The sequence below is a fragment of the Anarhichas minor genome, unplaced genomic scaffold (genome assembly GCF_050575085.1).
Source record: "Anarhichas minor isolate MPS153535 unplaced genomic scaffold, ASM5057508v1 ptg000069l, whole genome shotgun sequence".
Taxonomy (NCBI): domain Eukaryota; kingdom Metazoa; phylum Chordata; class Actinopteri; order Perciformes; family Anarhichadidae; genus Anarhichas; species Anarhichas minor.
In genome coordinates this window covers 835508-855652 of record NW_027466515.1, presented here as the reverse complement: position 1 = coordinate 855652, position 20145 = coordinate 835508, and the positions used below count along the sequence as shown (strand labels likewise).

The 20145-nt window shown below is 43.3% G+C and overlaps 5 protein-coding genes across 7 annotated transcripts; all 5 read right to left on the bottom strand.

Moving 5' to 3' along the window:
• Positions 1–69: 69 nt before the first annotated feature.
• LOC142934554 (CD48 antigen-like) lies at positions 70–1633 on the bottom strand. Its single transcript, XM_076078951.1, is given in 3 exon segments — positions 70–1097; positions 1100–1226; positions 1229–1633. Coding segments are annotated over 3 exon segments (645 nt in total). The 3' UTR covers positions 70–984.
• LOC142934552 (solute carrier family 22 member 15-like) lies at positions 239–9677 on the bottom strand. Its single transcript, XM_076078947.1, has 11 exons — positions 9520–9677; positions 8575–8724; positions 8344–8476; positions 7650–7814; positions 7283–7412; positions 6628–6688; positions 6189–6352; positions 5056–5196; positions 2624–2753; positions 1991–2051; positions 239–1715 (listed from the first exon to the last, which is right to left on the bottom strand). Exons 1-10 carry the CDS (start codon positions 9601–9603, stop codon positions 1995–1997), a joined length of 1215 nt encoding a protein of 404 aa, XP_075935062.1. The 5' UTR covers positions 9604–9677; the 3' UTR covers positions 239–1715; positions 1991–1994.
• Positions 9678–10210: 533 nt separating this feature from the next.
• Positions 10211–12577, bottom strand: LOC142934578 (SLAM family member 9-like). Its single transcript, XM_076078990.1, is given in 2 exon segments — positions 10211–11986; positions 11988–12577. Coding segments are annotated over 2 exon segments (837 nt in total). The 5' UTR covers positions 12425–12577; the 3' UTR covers positions 10211–11586.
• Positions 12578–12925: 348 nt separating this feature from the next.
• LOC142934582 (CD48 antigen-like) lies at positions 12926–14489 on the bottom strand. Its single transcript, XM_076078996.1, is given in 3 exon segments — positions 12926–13953; positions 13956–14082; positions 14085–14489. Coding segments are annotated over 3 exon segments (645 nt in total). The 3' UTR covers positions 12926–13840.
• Positions 13095–19994, bottom strand: LOC142934579 (solute carrier family 22 member 15-like). Of its 3 annotated transcripts, none has more exons than XM_076078992.1 (7): positions 19837–19994; positions 18759–18908; positions 18528–18660; positions 17828–17992; positions 15480–15609; positions 14847–14907; positions 13095–14571 (listed from the first exon to the last, which is right to left on the bottom strand). In XM_076078992.1, exons 1-7 carry the CDS (start codon positions 19918–19920, stop codon positions 14500–14502), a joined length of 795 nt encoding a protein of 264 aa, XP_075935107.1. In that variant the 5' UTR covers positions 19921–19994; the 3' UTR covers positions 13095–14499. The 3 variants fall into 3 exon arrangements, with proteins under 3 accessions (XP_075935107.1, XP_075935106.1, XP_075935108.1); XM_076078991.1 differs by having other exon boundaries at positions 18759–18938; positions 19837–19988; XM_076078993.1 differs by having other exon boundaries at positions 18759–18992; positions 19837–19976.
• Between the last annotated feature and the right edge of the window lie 151 nt (positions 19995–20145).

Here is a 20145-nt window from a genome sequence, read left to right as displayed (position 1 = left end):
GGACTTTTACTTGTAGAGAAGTATTTAATTGAGTATTACTGCTGCCATTATTTAAGTAAAGGATCTGAATACATCAATGGCCTTTAATCAGGATTTAGACCAATGTAGGACATCAAAACACTGCAGCGGTTTCATATGAGTTGGCAGATGAGAGGGTGATCCCGGTTCACTTACGGGCTCACTTCATTTCCTGCGTTCACCTGCTACTCATGTGAAATATGGACAAATACAGTCTGTATAGCAGAGTCACAAATGTATTGTCCAGGCACTTTATATAAACAATTCATATGCAAATCAAAACTTAAAAATAGTGTCTCCTCTCCAACCTTAAACAAAAATACACTAAACTAAATGGACAAAAATAGTAAAAGCTAAACAATATTACAGAAATCAATCTTCTTCAACTGTTAATTAAAGCAGAAAAAAAATAGTGCCAGCGTTCTTAAGGTGCATTATTATAAGCAATTTATAAGTGCATCTGTCTCATCGGCTCCATTAACACTGAAGAATCCTCCAGTTCCTCATATGTACTTGTGTCAGCCTGCCCAGTTCATGGTGACACTACTCAAAGAATCACAGATGAGTCAATATCAGCATCTTCTGTTAAATTAAAAAAGACAAAGAATAGAAAACACTTTAATTTGTCCAAAATAAAGAAATTAAGATGCGTTGCTAGAGGTGGGTAATTCAATATTTTCACCCCTTTGGTCGAGTAGATTGATATGTGTGTGTGTGTGTGTGTGTGTGTGTTATATTATATGATATGTATATTATTATATTCTACTGAATTGCCTGTGAGGGTGACAAAAATAAGATATTCTGACGTGTTTGTCAAAGTGTTATGTACTGCTTTTTTCGTGTTGGAATAAATGTTAAATATTTAACTGCAAATTAGTCATGCGTGTTTGATACCGTGACTTTTTTTGCATTAAATCATACTGGGAAGTTTGTTGAATTTGATTGGATGTGGCACAGCCCTAGTACCTAGAAAAACATTGCACCAGCCACTGCTTCGTCCTCCCGGTAGAACGGATTGTTAATGGTCTCACTAAATTTCTCACTGAGTGGGTTAGTCATCCTGCACGTGAAGTTCTTATCGGTGCATTCTTAATGTCGGTGATTTCAATGTCCTTTCCCAACAGCTCCCAGTCGTTGGCTCCCATCTTCCAGCTGTAGGTGACTGGTTCCGCGTCTTTGGTGTCTCCATCACAGCTCACATTACATTACACGCCTCTGAAGAAGATGTGCAAATCAATGGTTTTAGAACTGCCTCAGGCTGGGGGACGATCCTGATCCATTTAGCCGTGTAGTTCACGCTCTGGACGTTGCTGTTGATCTCCACTGAATACACGCCCCTGTCGGCTTGAGACATGCTGTTGACGACCAACCGTCCATTCTCCGTGTCCAGGGATGAGCGGCCTTTAAACGAGCGGTAAAACTCCACAGGGACCTTGTCTTTGATCCACTCAGCTAGCAGATTACCGTTGAATTCCCACAGGATGTTTGTAATGGGGTCCGGGTAAGGAGGACTCACGTCCAGAGCGAGACTACCGCCTTCTGTGAAGAACTTGTCTTCGGTTACGGTGAGGCTCAGCGCCGCTAACAGCACACACAACCCGGTCAGCTTCTCCATCGTCAGCGGATCAATAATACACAACTAGAAGTGTCAGGTGTTTGACAGCGTTGCCGTTCCTCAGCGCCATGTAGCGCAGAACCTGTAAAGACGAGATGAACAGTCAGGAACGACGTTTCAAAGATCATGCACAATTCACGAGTTTCACGTTGCCATTGCATGATGATGTAAGCTGCTGTAAATCCTGTCAGATCTCTCAGCCACTTCTAATTCCGATCTTTTCTAGAGCTCATAATGTTTTCAATGAAAAGAAGTGACCCCAATATGTGTTGTTCTCTAAATCTTGGGGCTTAAATCTACGACAAGCCTCAGCACTTAACTACACCCAGACATTGCGATTGCATAAATGTATTTTACCTCTTCAGCTTGCTCCGTCTGACCCTGAGAATACAGCCAGCGAGGAGACTCTGGAAGAGTTCTGGAGGAAAGGAGGTAAGGAGAGATCATTGTTTTGGCACAAATATGATTTTCTGGATATAGCGTTTAAAAGAGCGGAGGCTTTATCATATTTACATATTCAAAACAACAGATTCCTTTTCCAAAAACACGTGTTAAAAAACGCGGAGGTCCTCTTATATTCGGCCAGTACTCATAACGTTACTACGATGCTAACAGATAGATTACTCTTCAGGTTTTAACTTCTTCTGAATGCTAAAATGCACTGGAGCAAATTACACAAGTGTGTTTATGTTTTTATCTCATGAGCTACAAAACATGCATTCTTTATATCTTAATTTAGTGACTATATTGTGATTTGTAAAAAAAAGAATAGGCTAAATGATGCACACAAAATTTAATGTATTCTGCTTTAGTTGCATTTTATTTACATTCTTGAAATTCCTGTATTGCCTTGAAACTGGTGCTGATCGAACCTTACACGATATCTATCCAATCCATGTGTGTGTTTTAGAATCCTCTCCTCAGAGGAAAGGCTTCTAATTGTTCTGGTTTTATGTGTGGACTCATCTCATCTCTGAGGTTCGTACTCACACAGACATCAGGAAGAACAGGATACCAGACGAGTTGGCCACGATGGCCAGGGTCCTCCACGGCCGGATAAAGTAGCCCAGAGCTGCAAACAGTGCGATGCCGACTGCAAAACTTATGCTTGTCAACGTCCCTGAAGATGGAAATTACATTTTAAAAATCGATTCAACAGCTTAGGAACTGCAGGGTCATTTAGAGGTGTTGGGATCTGGCCCTAGTCTAGAAGCACCCATGCTCCGTCCTGTCATACAACGTCTGATGGAAACTCCAAGATGAATGACTACACCTCCCAGCACAGCCAAAACTTGATCCTGGCCCCTCATTGGCCAAGAAATGGCCCCCCACTGTTCGAGACCTGGTTTATAAGCGAGCAGGAAACGCCATTCGCTCTCTTCCGTCCAGACACCGCTGGTGTAAGGAGATCCACAAGGCTCTCTTCACCCCGGACACGCGCTGGTGTCAGGAGGTCCACAAGGCCTCTTCACTCCGGACTCGTCCAGGGGACAAGAAGATCCACGAGGAACCGCGGCCTCATCAAATCCTATCAGGTCACATGCAACATTCGCTGGTCGAACAGACTGTGTTTTATTTTGAGTTTTGGATCCTGTAGTGCGAGAACGGATAACTCCTATGCCCCGTTCTCCCACCCTTTTTGTGTACACACCGCCGGCAGAAGGTAACAATCTTTCCTCGCCGAAGATTTCCGGGAAGGACGACCCAAACCTCGTCCCTCAGCCGAAGTTAAAAAGCCCCTCTCTGCAGCGAGGAGGCCGAGTCTGCGCCAGCCAGCCCCGAGGCCGCGCCACCGAGAGCCAGCGGCTACTCGAGGGCCGAGTGATCCCCACCACGGGAAACGTACCCTACCGAACGAAGCTTCTACAAGTAAGAGTTACTGGTATCTGGGCCTAGCTTAGCTTAGCATAGCATTAGCTTAATTTAGCCTATTCGTTATGTCGTTGTTATTCCTGTGTCTTGTTACGTTAAGTTACTGTCGTGTTATAACGTGTTATTGCGCAAGCATCGCGGACCACGGAGTCCCGTTATATTGTGTATTTCCTGCCGCAACTGTTTGCATTAGATCCGTCGCTGCTAGTGGATGTGGAGGTTGTGATTTTATCACTTCAAAGACCAAAACCACTGTGGCGAAGCCTCGTCTCGCCGACCGAGTTTCGGGGTGATAAGAGAGCAATACTCGCATCTCACCGCAGTGATAAAGATGTGTTTTGTTTTGGGGATTCTTTTATTTTGTTTGGTTTTATTCTCTGTTCTTTAAATCGGCTCTGTGAGTGAGATCTAGAACCGCAACTATCACCGTACAAGCGTGACCGGTCGGTTCAGAATCCGACCGCAGAGTTTACGAGTGATCAGCTGTTCCTCACATTCTCACTGCAGCGCTGAGCACCGCGCTCAGAGCTCCTCTCTCTCTCTCTCTCTTCCTACTAACCCGCACACACATAGTTAGATTCACTGATTTTGGGTGAACCTCTCAGACACGTGGTCGCGTAATCTATTGTCCCAACCCACATTGTGCGCCGTCCCACGTGGTTACACGTAGCCACCTCTCAGCTATCTTGTCGCGGGTCAATAGACTCCGCCATCTTTGCTTGTAGGCTCACACGCCCCTTTTTAGGTTACGTACCATCACTGTTTGAGTAGGCCCCCCCCCTTTGTTTCCACACACACACACACACATGTACATATATCTATATACATATCCTTACCCCACTTTATTCATTTGACTTTAGGTATTAGATACATAATTGTATGATAGTGTTTGTTTATTTTGATATTACTTGATTTGATCATTTATTATTTTATTTAATAAACTCTGTTATATTTTAAAGAGCAGTCGTCTGTGATTACTTGTGCATATGTGTGTAATAATAACTGGATGTAGTGGCCTGTGCTCGAACTTAAACCTTCACTTTCACTCTGAATGTGTAATAGTACTCAGACTATTGACATTATGAGTGAACGCTAATTATGAGACTTAGTTTTATTGTTTGGTTATTGGTCCCTGTTCGCAGGGTGGTGCCCCGTTATTATTAATAATCATTAATGATTGTTACTGACATTAATAATTCTATTGATGTCAAGAATTTAGTTTCTTAGATGCTGATAACCAAACACGCTCCTCTACGTTCCCAACATGTACAAATCAGCAATTTAAGTAGAATGAAGTCTAATGCTGGTTGAATGAAGCAGGAAGTCGTTTTTCATTAGCTAGTACACAGATTCTGATATTGCAACACTTCATGTTAAAACATTAACCCTGTGGTGGATTTGGGCAAAGAACACTGTGACTAAAGGGTCACAAAACATCAAATACTGTTCATAAATCAACAACGTCTCCAGACAGGAAGATCGACTTTGAGCTGTGTACACAGGGTCAGTGAGCTAAATAGTGTGTGTTATTGTGTGTGTGTTTGTCTCACCAGTGTTTGTTGATGAAGTACATGCAGAGCGGGTAGGCGGGCAGCTCCACCAGGCCGTACATGGCTACGTTGACATAACGGCTTCCAGACGTGTCACCGGCTCCCAGAGTCAGACCGTAGTACACCAGACTGCACGCATACCTGCAACACACACACACACACACACACACACACACACACACACACACACACACACACACACACACACACACACACACACACACACACACACACACACACACACACACACACACACACACACACACACACACACACACACACACACAAATGTGACTAAAAGCTGCATCTGTTTTTGGTTGTAAGTTAGATCTTCAGCCTACTCAGCCGCTCCTTGACATTTCTCTTGTTTTGTGTTTCACATCTTGCACCATCAGTTCCTGCAGAGCAGCTTGTTTACTGTTAACTGTGCAACAGAGAACTATATATATTATCTAGAGTACAACCAGACTAACCTGATCTACTCTAAAAAAAAGAAGCAGTTTTTCACATCTATAATGCCGAGTGAACGGAAAGCCAAACTGTTAAAAGTCTGTTTGATTATTTAGCAGCCGGGATAAAGTAAGTTCAGAAACAGGCCAGAGGGTGAAAAGGTTTTAAGTTGTGAACATGTAGAGATGTGTGTGTGCACTAGTACACACAACATAATCCTTTAAGTGGTAAACATGTCAGTTGCTCCTCACAGTAGCTTTATTTCTAATCACTACAGAAGAAACCACAGTAGTTATGTTACAAACCACAGTGGTTTTACAGCATGATGCATTCCCAGACTACTTAAATATTTCATCATCATAGAAGCAAACATTCTGCTTATTCCTACAGTTGATATCAGCGGCGTGTTAACCTCAGACAGACCGGAGGATGGAATGTGCAACATTTTTGGAATTCAATTTATCACAAAACAAATTCTGAACATCTGGACCAAAATGCCATGACAATCCATCCAACAGCTGTTGAGACACTAAACTACAGAAAACTCATATCTTTTATGCTTGTATGGACAGAAAGAAGCAGCATCTGAGTCTGTGGTAGGAGCAGGAATTGAACCAGCAGCATAAGTCAAGTTTTAACAGCTTTGGGCTCGTTTTGTTCTTCTTCTGTGGTGCTACACTCACCAGACATACATGAGCACCATCGTCCTCAGACGGAGGACTGGATGGAGCACCAGCTGCAGGACACCCGCACGCCCGCTGCGATTACCGGCTTTAGCAGCACCGACACGCTTCAGCGTCAGGTGTTTGACAGCGTTGCCGTTCCTCAGCGCCATGTAGCGCAGAACCTGTAAAGACGAGATGAACAGTCAGGAACGACGTTTCAAAGATCATGCACAATTCACGAGTTTCACGTTGCCATTGCATGATGATGTAAGCTGCTGTAAATCCTGTCAGATCTCTCAGCCACTTCTAATTCCGATCTTTTCTAGAGCTCATAATGTTTTCAATGAAAAGAAGTGACCCCAATATGTGGTGTTCTCTAAATCTTGGGGCTTAAATCTACGACAAGCCTCAGCACTTAACTACACCCAGACATTGCGATTGCATAAATGTATTTTACCTCTTCAGCTTGCTCCGTCTGACCCTGAGAATACAGCCAGCGAGGAGACTCTGGAAGAGTTCTGGAGGAAAGGAGGTAAGGAGAGATCATTGTTTTGGCACAAATATGATTTTCTGGATATAGCGTTTAAAAGAGCGGAGGCTTTATCATATTTACATATTCAAAACAACAGATTCCTTTTCCAAAAACACGTGTTAAAAAACGCGGAGGTCGTCTTATATTCGGCCAGTACTCATAACGTTACTACGATGCTAACAGATAGATTACTCTTCAGGTTTTAACTTCTTCTAAATGCTAAAATGCACTGGAGCAAATTACACAAGTGTGTTTATGTTTTTATCTCATGAGCTACAAAACATGCATTCTTTATATCTTAATTTAGTGACTATATTGTGATTTGTAAAAAAAAGAATAGGCTAAAACATGCACACAAAAAAAATTGGTTAGTTGACAAATTGAATGTATTCTGCTTTAGTTGCATTTCATTTACATTCTTGAAATTCCTGTATTGCCTTGAAACTGGTGCTGATCGAACCTTACACGATATCTATCCAATCCATGTGTGTGTGTTTTAGAATCCTCTCCTCAGAGGAAAGGCTTCTAATTGTTCTGGTTTTATGTGTGGACTCATCTCATCTCTGAGGTTCGTACTCACACAGACATCAGGAAGAACAGGACACCAGACGAGTTGGCCACGATGGCCAGGGTCCTCCACGGCCGGATAAAGTAGCCCAGAGCTGCAAACAGTGCGATGCCGACTGCAAAACTTATGCTTGTCAACGTCCCTGAAGATGGAAATTACATTTTAAAAATCGATTCAACAGCTTAGGAACTGCAGGGTCATTTAGAGGCTAAAGTGACCGCCTTGTAATGGAAAGAAAGAAACACAGGTTTGTTCCCTGAACATTCAGTATTTTACCTGAAAAATATCCAAAACAAAAGATCAACTAATTTGGCAGCAGGTACAAACCAACACATCATATAGAGTGATGTATGATGGGATTGTTCTGGTGTTTGCGTACCGGTCATGGCCCAGTAGGACCTGCCCACGTACTCCTGAGTGAGAACGAAGCCGACGAGGCCGATGCCGCCGTTCATCAGCCCCACGAGGAGACGAGACACGGCGAAGACCTCATAGCTGGGTGCGAAGGCGGTCACATACCCGAAGATCACCTCAAAAAACAGACCTGGGAGGCAGAGAAACAGATGAGGAGGAGGGGCAGCGTAGAGTTGTATCTTCGTGGATGTATTGTTTTTATGTCTGCATGCAGCGTAAACGCGCTTTTTTTTCTTCCCTAAATTCAAAATATGTATCATCGATTCTGTAGCTCTCCGTGACTGAGTACATCCAAGTAATCATGGGAAAATTTAATTATTATAATGACAAAAATACTGAATTCAATATCCAAGATGCTTTATAAAACGTTGTATATTATGTAGGAGGTTGTGAAAAACAAATAATGTATTGATCGCTGAATTTGTAAGTAGTTTTTAACAGCTGTAAAATTGAAAATTGCATTTTCCAGTTTTTCCAGGCCATCACTGTTGGCAAATATTTCAGAATTGTTATCACTGAAACTTCCCATTCAAAATCTGTTAAACTTAAAACAGGACGAAACCTTTTCTACCTACTTCTTTTAAATGTTTACATTTTGAAATCCGGCGCAAAATCTGTCTGATCAAATCTGTCTGATCCTGGTCTGAGATTGTCCTCACCCGTCAAGTAAACAGGTCTCCTTCCGATCCTGTCGGAGAGCGGCCCGAACACGATGTTCCCGACCAGAAGCCCGGCGAAAAACAGCGATCCGGCTAGACTGACCTTATAGGCCTGCTGCTTGATGAGAAACCACTGGGGAACACAGAGAAGAGTTGGAGAAGCACACATGCTGAATCAGCGGCGTTTGGTTGGGCCAAAGCGATGACGCGTATGAACTCTAGCTCCCTCACCTCTGTCACGATGGAGTCAATGTCCTCTGTAAAGGAGACGTGTTGGTGGAGCTCCTGCTGGCTGGATGGGACCACGTCCTGCGGCTCGATGTGGTACTCTGGAGTAGATCCAACCAGTACGATCAGCATGGACTGACAGGCCATGTACACCTGAAACACACAGATCACTACGGTACCAACCTGAGAGACGAGAAGTCACATTAACGTCACCACTACAGCACCTGTTGGCATGGTCTAAAAAACATGGACACACGTCTCATCAGATGTCGGTGTAACATTTTCCAACATCAAAATAAAGTTTAAAATATACGTTCTGTGATCTGGGTTCCTTAATGTGTTGAGAAAATGATCCTACTTCCTAAACTAAATGAACTGTTTAAAAAGCGGTTTCATATGAGTTGGCAGCTCCTTTAGGCTTCACTGCATCAGCTGACTGACTTTAAATCAATACCAGACTCACATCGTGTGGAAACTTCTGGGATTTAAGTTTGGTGAGCAAGCTAACTAGCTAGCGTTAGCTAGAAGGAGGGCTAACTTTAATCATGACGCCAATATGTGCGATCAAATTTGATATAAGTGACATTACATATTACATACCATAGGGAGGGGGGGATTTACTTAAATAGTTTGGAATACGTGGGCGAGTGAATGACGTAGCTACTAGCTATTTCCTTTCAATAGCCCAAATGTAAACAACTTCGACATTTGCAGCGCGTGTCAACGTAGGCATCCAGGGTTTGTAGAGTGCAGTTGCTGCACTCGTAGCTATAGCTAAATTGTAAATGTTATGATGTTTAACCGCCAACACGTGTTATTGTGTTGGTCCACAGCAACGTTATAGCGCATGAGAGCCACGTCGCGCTACTAGCTGTGAAAACCCGGAAAGCTTACCGCGGTTATTGTTTTCTCATATGTACAAAACGTTGTTTTTAAAAATGCACTAACCTGTGTCAGGACAAGGACAGCCACCGCCCGCTTCTGGTAGGGTCCAAACGCACCGACAACTTGAAGAGCTTCTTCTAAATCCATCCCCGGTACGGCGGACAGGCGGCGGCGTCTCTCTGGTTTAACTTTACGAGCATCACCGAACAGAGAGGAGGAGAGATGAGAGGGTGATCCCCGGCTCACTTCCGGGTTCGCTTATTTCCTGCGTTCAGTGTCATGTGAAATAATGACAAATACAGTCTGTATAGCAGAGTCACAAATGTATTGTCGAGGCACTTTATATAAACAATTCATATGCGAATCAAAACTTTAAAATGCTAACACAAATTGTAGTTTTTACTAATTTATCTGATAACTTGTTATTTTTCAGATTATAATTATAAATGATTTTGTAACTATGCATCATTTCCTCTAAAATCGAATCGGAAATTAGACGAATTGTCTTATGAATGTGATTTGAAGTTAGCTCATGAATGAGATTTTGAAGGGCTTTAATTTTGAAATGCTGCATTATCCTAAAAACCCAGAGTCTGAAAACACGGAGGGACAAGTGCCAAAGAAGGCGAAACCAGAGCCGGCAAAAGAAAACGCACAGAGAGGAGCGAGACGAGAGGGTGAACCCCGGTTCACTTCCGGGTTTGCTTATTTCCTGCGTTCACGTGTCATGTGAAATAATGACAAATACAGTCTGTAAAGCAAAGTCACAAATTTATTGTCAAGGCACTTTATATAAACAATTCATATGCAAATCAAATCAAAATAGTGTATCCTCTTCCCCAACCTAAAACAAAAATACAGTAAACTAAAAGGACAAAAATAGTAAAAGCCAAACAATATTACAGAAAACAGTGCATAAAAAGATGTTAGTCCAATGACATGGCATACATATATGCTTCGACATTAACTCTTGTTGTCTTTATTTATCATAAAAGCATGTGTAATATATGTTTACACAATGTACATTCAATCTTCTTCAACTGTTAATTAAAGCATAAAAAAAATAGTGACAGCGTTCCTGAGATGCATTATGAGAAGCAATTTGACAATTTGCTATTCTCCAATCAACATTATTGTTTAGGCAAAAAAAGTATAAAAATACTTCTAATGCAAGTAACAGTGGATGATGCACACAGCTGGAAGCTAAAACCACACAAACATGTTCATGTTTTCAGTAGCAAACAGCACTCTGAGGACAAACCTCATACAGTCTCTAGGTCGTAAAGTGAAAGTTCCTCAGGCTGAATTCTTGATTTATATGCAGGAGCAGTTCTGTGGGGGCCTCAATTTTGGAAGGAGCATATCTTAAATACACACATGGCCACACACATCCACACACCCACAACCACACCAGCAGCCACAGCGACGAGCACAACGAACACACCGCACATAATCCACACAAAGGATGGCACCGGCTCGTCCCCCCGGTAGAGCGGACTGATCATGGTTTCACTAACTTTCTCACTGAGTGGGTTAGTCATCCGGCACGTGATGAACTTATCGCGTCTGTTCTTAATGACGGTGATTTTAATGTCCTTTCCCAACAGCTCCCGGTCTCCTATCTTCCAGCTGTAGGTGACTGGTTCCGCCTCTGTAGTGTCTCCATCACAGCTCACAATACACACCTCTGTATAATATCCATGTCCCCATGGTTTTATCACTACCACAGGCTGGGGGACGCTCTTGATTTACTTGTAGAGAAGTATTTAATTGTGTATTACTGCTGCCATTATTTAAGTAAAGGATCTGAATACATCAATGGCCTTTAATCAGGATTTAGACCAATGTAGGACATCAAAACACTATGCAGCGGTTTCATATGAGTTGGCAGATGAGAGGGTGATCCCTGGTTCACTTCATTTCCTGCGTTCACGTGCTACTCATGTGAAATAAGGACAAATACAGTCTGTATAGCAGAGTCGTTTCATCCATTCATCTTTCTTTCTTTAACACATAAATATGATCATGTTTTCATGCTGTTCTCCAATCAACATTATTGTTTAGGCAAGAAAAGTATGAGAATACTTCTAATGCAATCGGGGGCGATTGTGGCTAAGTGCCGTCTTTCAATCAGAGGGTTGGCGGTTCGAACCCCGGCTCCGGCTCCGCCAGTTGCTTGTCGATGAGCCGCTCCCGCCGCTCCTGCCACTCCCGCTGCTCCCGCCGCTCCTGCTCTATCAGCTCCTGATCTAGCTGCTGTCGCCGTTTCCACAAACCCACAAGAGCCAAAAGGATCAGGAGCAGGAGCACACCGAGCACACCGAACACAATCCCCACAACGGATGGCGGATCCCGGTAGAACGGATTGATAATGGTTTCACTAACTTTCTCACTGAGTGAGTTAGTCATCCGGCAGGTGATGAACTTATCGTGTGCATTCTCAATGACGGTGATTGCAATGTTCTTTCCCAACAGCTCCCAGTCTTTGTCTCCCATCTTCCAGCTGTAGGTGACTGGTTCCGCGTCTGTTGTCTCCATCACAGCTCACACCACACACCTCTGAAGAAGCTGTACATGCTGTTCTTATCACTACCACAGGCTCGGGGACGTGCTTAGTAATAATCCATTTAGCCGTGTAGCTCACACTATTTTCTGTAACTTTGCCGTTGATCTCCACTGAATACACGCCCGTGTCATTTTTAGACATGCTGTTGACGACCAACCGTCCATTCGTCGTGTCCAGGGTTGTGCGGCCTTTAAACGAGCGGTACAACTCCAGTTGAGCATCGTCTTTATTCCACTCAGCCAGCAGATCACCTCCGAACTTCCACAGGATGTGTTTGATGGGATCAGGGTAATAAGGCCTCACGCTCAAAGCGATGCTTCCGCCTTCTGTGAAGAACTTGTCTTCGGTTACAGCGAGGCTCAGCGCCGCTAACAGCACACACAACCCGGTCAGCTTCTCCATCGTCCGCGGAACAATATTACACAACTGGAGGAATATCGATCTTCATGTCAGACAAAAAAACAACGAACGGCTTATTTTTTCAGGTCGCTTCGCTTCGACAGATTGTCGACACTGTTCCTGTCCTGTTTATGGGAACGAAACGAAAACAACGAGGACCAGCTCCTCCTCTCATAGGTGTCCGTGTGTGTGCGCGGTTAAAAATAAATTAAATGTAATACAACAAGTACTCGTATTTATTTTAAGCAGAAGTAATGTTGCCATGGAAAAAAATCTCAATTTTAAGTCTCTCTTTCATTGTGTATTACTGCTACCATTATTTAAGTAAAATTATCTGAATACTTTCTCAATCAATGGCCTTTAAATCAGGATCTAACCTTTTTTTCTTATAATAATTTACTTACATACTTTTACTAAAGTAATGTTTTGAATGCGGGACTTTTACTTGTAGAGAAGTATTTAATTGAGTATTACTGCTGCCATTATTTAAGTAAAGGATCTGAATACATCAATGGCCTTTAATCAGGATTTAGACCAATGTAGGACATCAAAACACTGCAGCGGTTTCATATGAGTTGGCAGATGAGAGGGTGATCCCGGTTCACTTACGGGCTCACTTCATTTCCTGCGTTCACCTGCTACTCATGTGAAATATGGACAAATACAGTCTGTATAGCAGAGTCACAAATGTATTGTCCAGGCACTTTATATAAACAATTCATATGCAAATCAAAACTTAAAAATAGTGTCTCCTCTCCAACCTTAAACAAAAATACACTAAACTAAATGGACAAAAATAGTAAAAGCTAAACAATATTACAGAAATCAATCTTCTTCAACTGTTAATTAAAGCAGAAAAAAAATAGTGCCAGCGTTCTTAAGGTGCATTATTATAAGCAATTTATAAGTGCATCTGTCTCATCGGCTCCATTAACACTGAAGAATCCTCCAGTTCCTCATATGTACTTGTGTCAGCCTGCCCAGTTCATGGTGACACTACTCAAAGAATCACAGATGAGTCAATATCAGCATCTTCTGTTAAATTAAAAAAGACAAAGAATAGAAAACACTTTAATTTGTCCAAAATAAAGAAATTAAGATGCGTTGCTAGAGGTGGGTAATTCAATATTTTCACCCCTTTGGTCGAGTAGATTGATATGTGTGTGTGTGTGTGTGTGTGTGTGTTATATTATATGATATGTATATTATTATATTCTACTGAATTGCCTGTGAGGGTGACAAAAATAAGATATTCTGACGTGTTTGTCAAAGTGTTATGTACTGCTTTTTTCGTGTTGGAATAAATGTTAAATATTTAACTGCAAATTAGTCATGCGTGTTTGATACCGTGACTTTTTTTGCATTAAATCATACTGGGAAGTTTGTTGAATTTGATTGGATGTGGCACAGCCCTAGTACCTAGAAAAACATTGCACCAGCCACTGCTTCGTCCTCCCGGTAGAACGGATTGTTAATGGTCTCACTAAATTTCTCACTGAGTGGGTTAGTCATCCTGCACGTGAAGTTCTTATCGGTGCATTCTTAATGTCGGTGATTTCAATGTCCTTTCCCAACAGCTCCCAGTCGTTGGCTCCCATCTTCCAGCTGTAGGTGACTGGTTCCGCGTCTTTGGTGTCTCCATCACAGCTCACATTACATTACACGCCTCTGAAGAAGATGTGCAAATCAATGGTTTTAGAACTGCCTCAGGCTGGGGGACGATCCTGATCCATTTAGCCGTGTAGTTCACGCTCTGGACGTTGCTGTTGATCTCCACTGAATACACGCCCCTGTCGGCTTGAGACATGCTGTTGACGACCAACCGTCCATTCTCCGTGTCCAGGGATGAGCGGCCTTTAAACGAGCGGTAAAACTCCACAGGGACCTTGTCTTTGATCCACTCAGCTAGCAGATTACCGTTGAATTCCCACAGGATGTTTGTAATGGGGTCCGGGTAAGGAGGACTCACGTCCAGAGCGAGACTACCGCCTTCTGTGAAGAACTTGTCTTCGGTTACGGTGAGGCTCAGCGCCGCTAACAGCACACACAACCCGGTCAGCTTCTCCATCGTCAGCGGATCAATAATACACAACTAGAAGTGTCAGGTGTTTGACAGCGTTGCCGTTCCTCAGCGCCATGTAGCGCAGAACCTGTAAAGACGAGATGAACAGTCAGGAACGACGTTTCAAAGATCATGCACAATTCACGAGTTTCACGTTGCCATTGCATGATGATGTAAGCTGCTGTAAATCCTGTCAGATCTCTCAGCCACTTCTAATTCCGATCTTTTCTAGAGCTCATAATGTTTTCAATGAAAAGAAGTGACCCCAATATGTGTTGTTCTCTAAATCTTGGGGCTTAAATCTACGACAAGCCTCAGCACTTAACTACACCCAGACATTGCGATTGCATAAATGTATTTTACCTCTTCAGCTTGCTCCGTCTGACCCTGAGAATACAGCCAGCGAGGAGACTCTGGAAGAGTTCTGGAGGAAAGGAGGTAAGGAGAGATCATTGTTTTGGCACAAATATGATTTTCTGGATATAGCGTTTAAAAGAGCGGAGGCTTTATCATATTTACATATTCAAAACAACAGATTCCTTTTCCAAAAACACGTGTTAAAAAACGCGGAGGTCCTCTTATATTCGGCCAGTACTCATAACGTTACTACGATGCTAACAGATAGATTACTCTTCAGGTTTTAACTTCTTCTGAATGCTAAAATGCACTGGAGCAAATTACACAAGTGTGTTTATGTTTTTATCTCATGAGCTACAAAACATGCATTCTTTATATCTTAATTTAGTGACTATATTGTGATTTGTAAAAAAAAGAATAGGCTAAATGATGCACACAAAATTTAATGTATTCTGCTTTAGTTGCATTTTATTTACATTCTTGAAATTCCTGTATTGCCTTGAAACTGGTGCTGATCGAACCTTACACGATATCTATCCAATCCATGTGTGTGTTTTAGAATCCTCTCCTCAGAGGAAAGGCTTCTAATTGTTCTGGTTTTATGTGTGGACTCATCTCATCTCTGAGGTTCGTACTCACACAGACATCAGGAAGAACAGGATACCAGACGAGTTGGCCACGATGGCCAGGGTCCTCCACGGCCGGATAAAGTAGCCCAGAGCTGCAAACAGTGCGATGCCGACTGCAAAACTTATGCTTGTCAACGTCCCTGAAGATGGAAATTACATTTTAAAAATCGATTCAACAGCTTAGGAACTGCAGGGTCATTTAGAGGTGTTGGGATCTGGCCCTAGTCTAGAAGCACCCATGCTCCGTCCTGTCATACAACGTCTGATGGAAACTCCAAGATGAATGACTACACCTCCCAGCACAGCCAAAACTTGATCCTGGCCCCTCATTGGCCAAGAAATGGCCCCCCACTGTTCGAGACCTGGTTTATAAGCGAGCAGGAAACGCCATTCGCTCTCTTCCGTCCAGACACCGCTGGTGTAAGGAGATCCACAAGGCTCTCTTCACCCCGGACACGCGCTGGTGTCAGGAGGTCCACAAGGCCTCTTCACTCCGGACTCGTCCAGGGGACAAGAAGATCCACGAGGAACCGCGGCCTCATCAAATCCTATCAGGTCACATGCAACATTCGCTGGTCGAACAGACTGTGTTTTATTTTGAGTTTTGGATCCTGTAGTGCGAGAACGGATAACTCCTATGCCCCGTTCTCCCACCCTTTTTGTGTACACACCGCCGGCAGAAGGTAACAATCTTTCCTCGCCGAAGATTTCCGGGAAGGACGACCCAAACCTCGTCCCTCAGCCGAAGTTAAAAAGCCCCTCTCTGCAGCGAGGAGGCCGAGTCTGCGCCAGCCAGCCCCGAGGCCGCGCCACCGAGAGCCAGCGGCTACTCGAGGGCCGAGTGATCCCCACCACGGGAAACGTACCCTACCGAACGAAGCTTCTACAAGTAAGAGTTACTGGTATCTGGGCCTAGCTTAGCTTAGCATAGCATTAGCTTAATTTAGCCTATTCGTTATGTCGTTGTTATTCCTGTGTCTTGTTACGTTAAGTTACTGTCGTGTTATAACGTGTTATTGCGCAAGCATCGCGGACCACGGAGTCCCGTTATATTGTGTATTTCCTGCCGCAACTGTTTGCATTAGATCCGTCGCTGCTAGTGGATGTGGAGGTTGTGATTTTATCACTTCAAAGACCAAAACCACTGTGGCGAAGCCTCGTCTCGCCGACCGAGTTTCGGGGTGATAAGAGAGCAATACTCGCATCTCACCGCAGTGATAAAGATGTGTTTTGTTTTGGGGATTCTTTTATTTTGTTTGGTTTTATTCTCTGTTCTTTAAATCGGCTCTGTGAGTGAGATCTAGAACCGCAACTATCACCGTACAAGCGTGACCGGTCGGTTCAGAATCCGACCGCAGAGTTTACGAGTGATCAGCTGTTCCTCACATTCTCACTGCAGCGCTGAGCACCGCGCTCAGAGCTCCTCTCTCTCTCTCTCTCTCTCTCTCCCTCTCTTCCTACTAACCCGCACACACATAGTTAGATTCACTGATTTTGGGTGAACCTCTCAGACACGTGGTCGCGTAATCTATTGTCCCAACCCACATTGTGCGCCGTCCCACGTGGTTACACGTAGCCACCTCTCAGCTATCTTGTCGCGGGTCAATAGACTCCGCCATCTTTGCTTGTAGGCTCACACGCCCCTTTTTAGGTTACGTACCATCACTGTTTGAGTAGGCCCCCCCCCTTTGTTTCCACACACACACACACACACACACTCACACATGTACATATATCTATATACATATCCTTACCCCACTTTATTCATTTGACTTTTGGTATTAGACATATAATTGTATGATAGTGTTTGTTTATTTTGATATTACTTGATTTGATCATTTATTATTTTATTTAATAAACTCTGTTATATTTTAAAGAGCAGTCGTCTGTGATTACTTGTGCATATGTGTGTAATAATAACTGGATGTAGTGGCCTGTGCTCGAACATAAACCTTCACTTTCACTCTGAATGTGTAATAGTACTCAGACTATTGACATTATGAGTGAACGCTAATTATGAGACTTAGTTTTATTGTTTGGTTATTGGTCCCTGTTCGCAGGGTGGTGCCCCGTTATTATTAATAATCATTAATGATTGTTACTGACATTAATATTTCTATTGATGTCAAGAATTTAGTTTCTTAGATGCTGATAACCAAACACGCTCCTCTACGTTCCCAACAGAGGCTAAAGTGACCGCCTTGTAATGGAAAGAAAGAAACACAGGTTTGGTCCCTGAACATTCAGTATTTTACCTGAAAAATATTCAAAACAAAAGATCAACTAATTTGGCAGCAGGTACAAACCAACACATCATATAGAGTGATGTATGATGGGATTGTTCTGGTGTTTGCGTACCGGTCATGGCCCAGTAGGACCTGCCCACGTACTCCTGAGTGAGAACGAAGCCGACGAGGCCGATGCCGCCGTTCATCAGCCCCACGAGGAGACGAGACACGGCGAAGACCTCATAGCTGGGTGCGAAGGCGGTCACATACCCGAAGATCACCTCAAAAAACAGACCTGGGAGACAGAGAAACAGATGAGGAGGAGGGGCAGCGTAGAGTTGTATCTTCGTGGATGTATTGTTTTTATGTCTGCATGCAGCGTAAACGCACCTGAAACATTCAAATCTCTCTCTCTCTCTCTTTCTCTTTGCAGGTTCTGATAATCCCAGTGTAAACTAACACTTTCTGCCCAGCAGTAATTATCTGATGAAAAGAAATGTGTCCTAACATGTTCTCCACAGCAAATGTATAATGCCATAATTAGGGATGCACCAAGCCAACTTTATCTCTCACGATACCTCACAGCGAGTACCTGCTGGTACAGAGTACCGATCTGAAACCACTATCTATTTTTTTTTTTTTTCCTAATATTTCAAATATTGCAAATATTTCAGAATTGTTATCACTGAAACTTCCCATTTAAAATCTGTTAAACTTAAAACAGGACGAAACCTTTTCTACCTACTTCTTTTAAATGTTTACATTTTCAAATCCGGCGCAAAAATCTGTCTGATCAAATCTGTCTGATCCTGGTCTGAGATTGTCCTCACCCGTCAAGTAAACAGGTCTCCTTCCGATCCTGTCGGAGAGCGGCCCGAACACGATGTTCCCGACCAGAAGCCCGGCGAAAAACAGCGATCCGGCTAGACTGACCTTATAGGCCTGCTGCTTGATGAGAAACCACTGGGGAACACAGAGAAGAGTTGGAGAAGCACACATGCTGAATCAGCGGCGTTTGGTTGGGCCAAAGCGATGACGCTTATGAACTCTAGCTCCCTCACCTCTGTCACGATGGAGTCAATGTCCTCTGTAAAGGAGACGTGTTGGTGGAGCTCCTGCTGGCTGGATGGGACCACGTCCTGCGGCTCGATGCGGTACTCTGGAGTAGATCCAACCAGCACGATCAGCATGGACTGACAGGCCATGTACACCTGAAACACACAGATCACTACGGTACCAACCTGAGAGATGAGAAGTCACATTAACGTCACCACTACAGCACCTGTTGGCATGGTCTAAAAAACATGGACACACGTCTCATCAGATGTCTGTGTAACATTTTCCAACATCAAAATAAAGTTTAAAATATACGTTCTGTGATCTGGGTTCCTTAATGTGTTGCGAAAATTATCCTACTTCCTAAACTAAATGAACTGTTTAAAAAGCCTCATTGTGTATTATTACTACCATTATTTAAGTAAAATGATCTGAATACTTCCTCCATTCTATGGCCATTTAATCAGGATTTAGACCAATTTAGGACATCAAACCGCTATGCAGCGGTTTCATGTGAGTTGGCAGCTCCTTTAGGCTTCACTGCATCAGCTGACTGACTTTAAATCAATACCAGACTCACATCGTGTGGAAACTTCTGGGATTTAAGTTTGGTGAGCAAGCTAACTAGCTAGCGTTAGCTAGAAGGAGGGCTAACTTTAATCATGACGCCAATATGTGCGATCAAATTTGATATAAGTGACATTACATATTACATACCATGGGGAGGGGGGATTTACTTAAATAGTTTGGAATACGTGGGCGAGTGAATGACGTAGCTACTAGCTATTTCCTTTCAATAGCCCAAATGTAAACAACTTCGACATTTGCAGCGCGTGTCAACGTAGGCATCCAGGGTTTGTTGAGTGCAGTTGCTGCACTCGTAGCTATAGCTAAATTGTAAACACGTGGCGACAGCTCTAACGTTATGATGTTTAACCGCCAACACGTGTTATTGTGTTGGTCCACAGCAACGTTATAGCGCATGAGAGCCACGTCGCGCTACAAGCTGTGAAAACCCGGAAAGCTTACCGCGGTTATTGTTTTCTCATATGTACAAAACGTTGTTTTTAAAAATGCACTAACCTGTGTCAGGACAAGGACAGCCACCGCCCGCTTCTGGTAGGGTCCAAACGCACCGACAACTTGAAGAGCTTCTTCTAAATCCATCCCCGGTCCGGCGGACAGGCGGCGGCGTCTCTCTGGTTTAACGTTACGAGCATCACCGCACAGAGAGGAGGAGAGATGAGAGGGTGATCCCCGGTTCACTTCCGGGTTCGCTTATTTCCTGCGTTCACGTGTCATGTGAAATAATGACAAATACAGTCTGTATAGCAGAGTCACAAATGTATTGTCGAGGCACTTTATATAAACAATTCATATGCGAATCAAAAC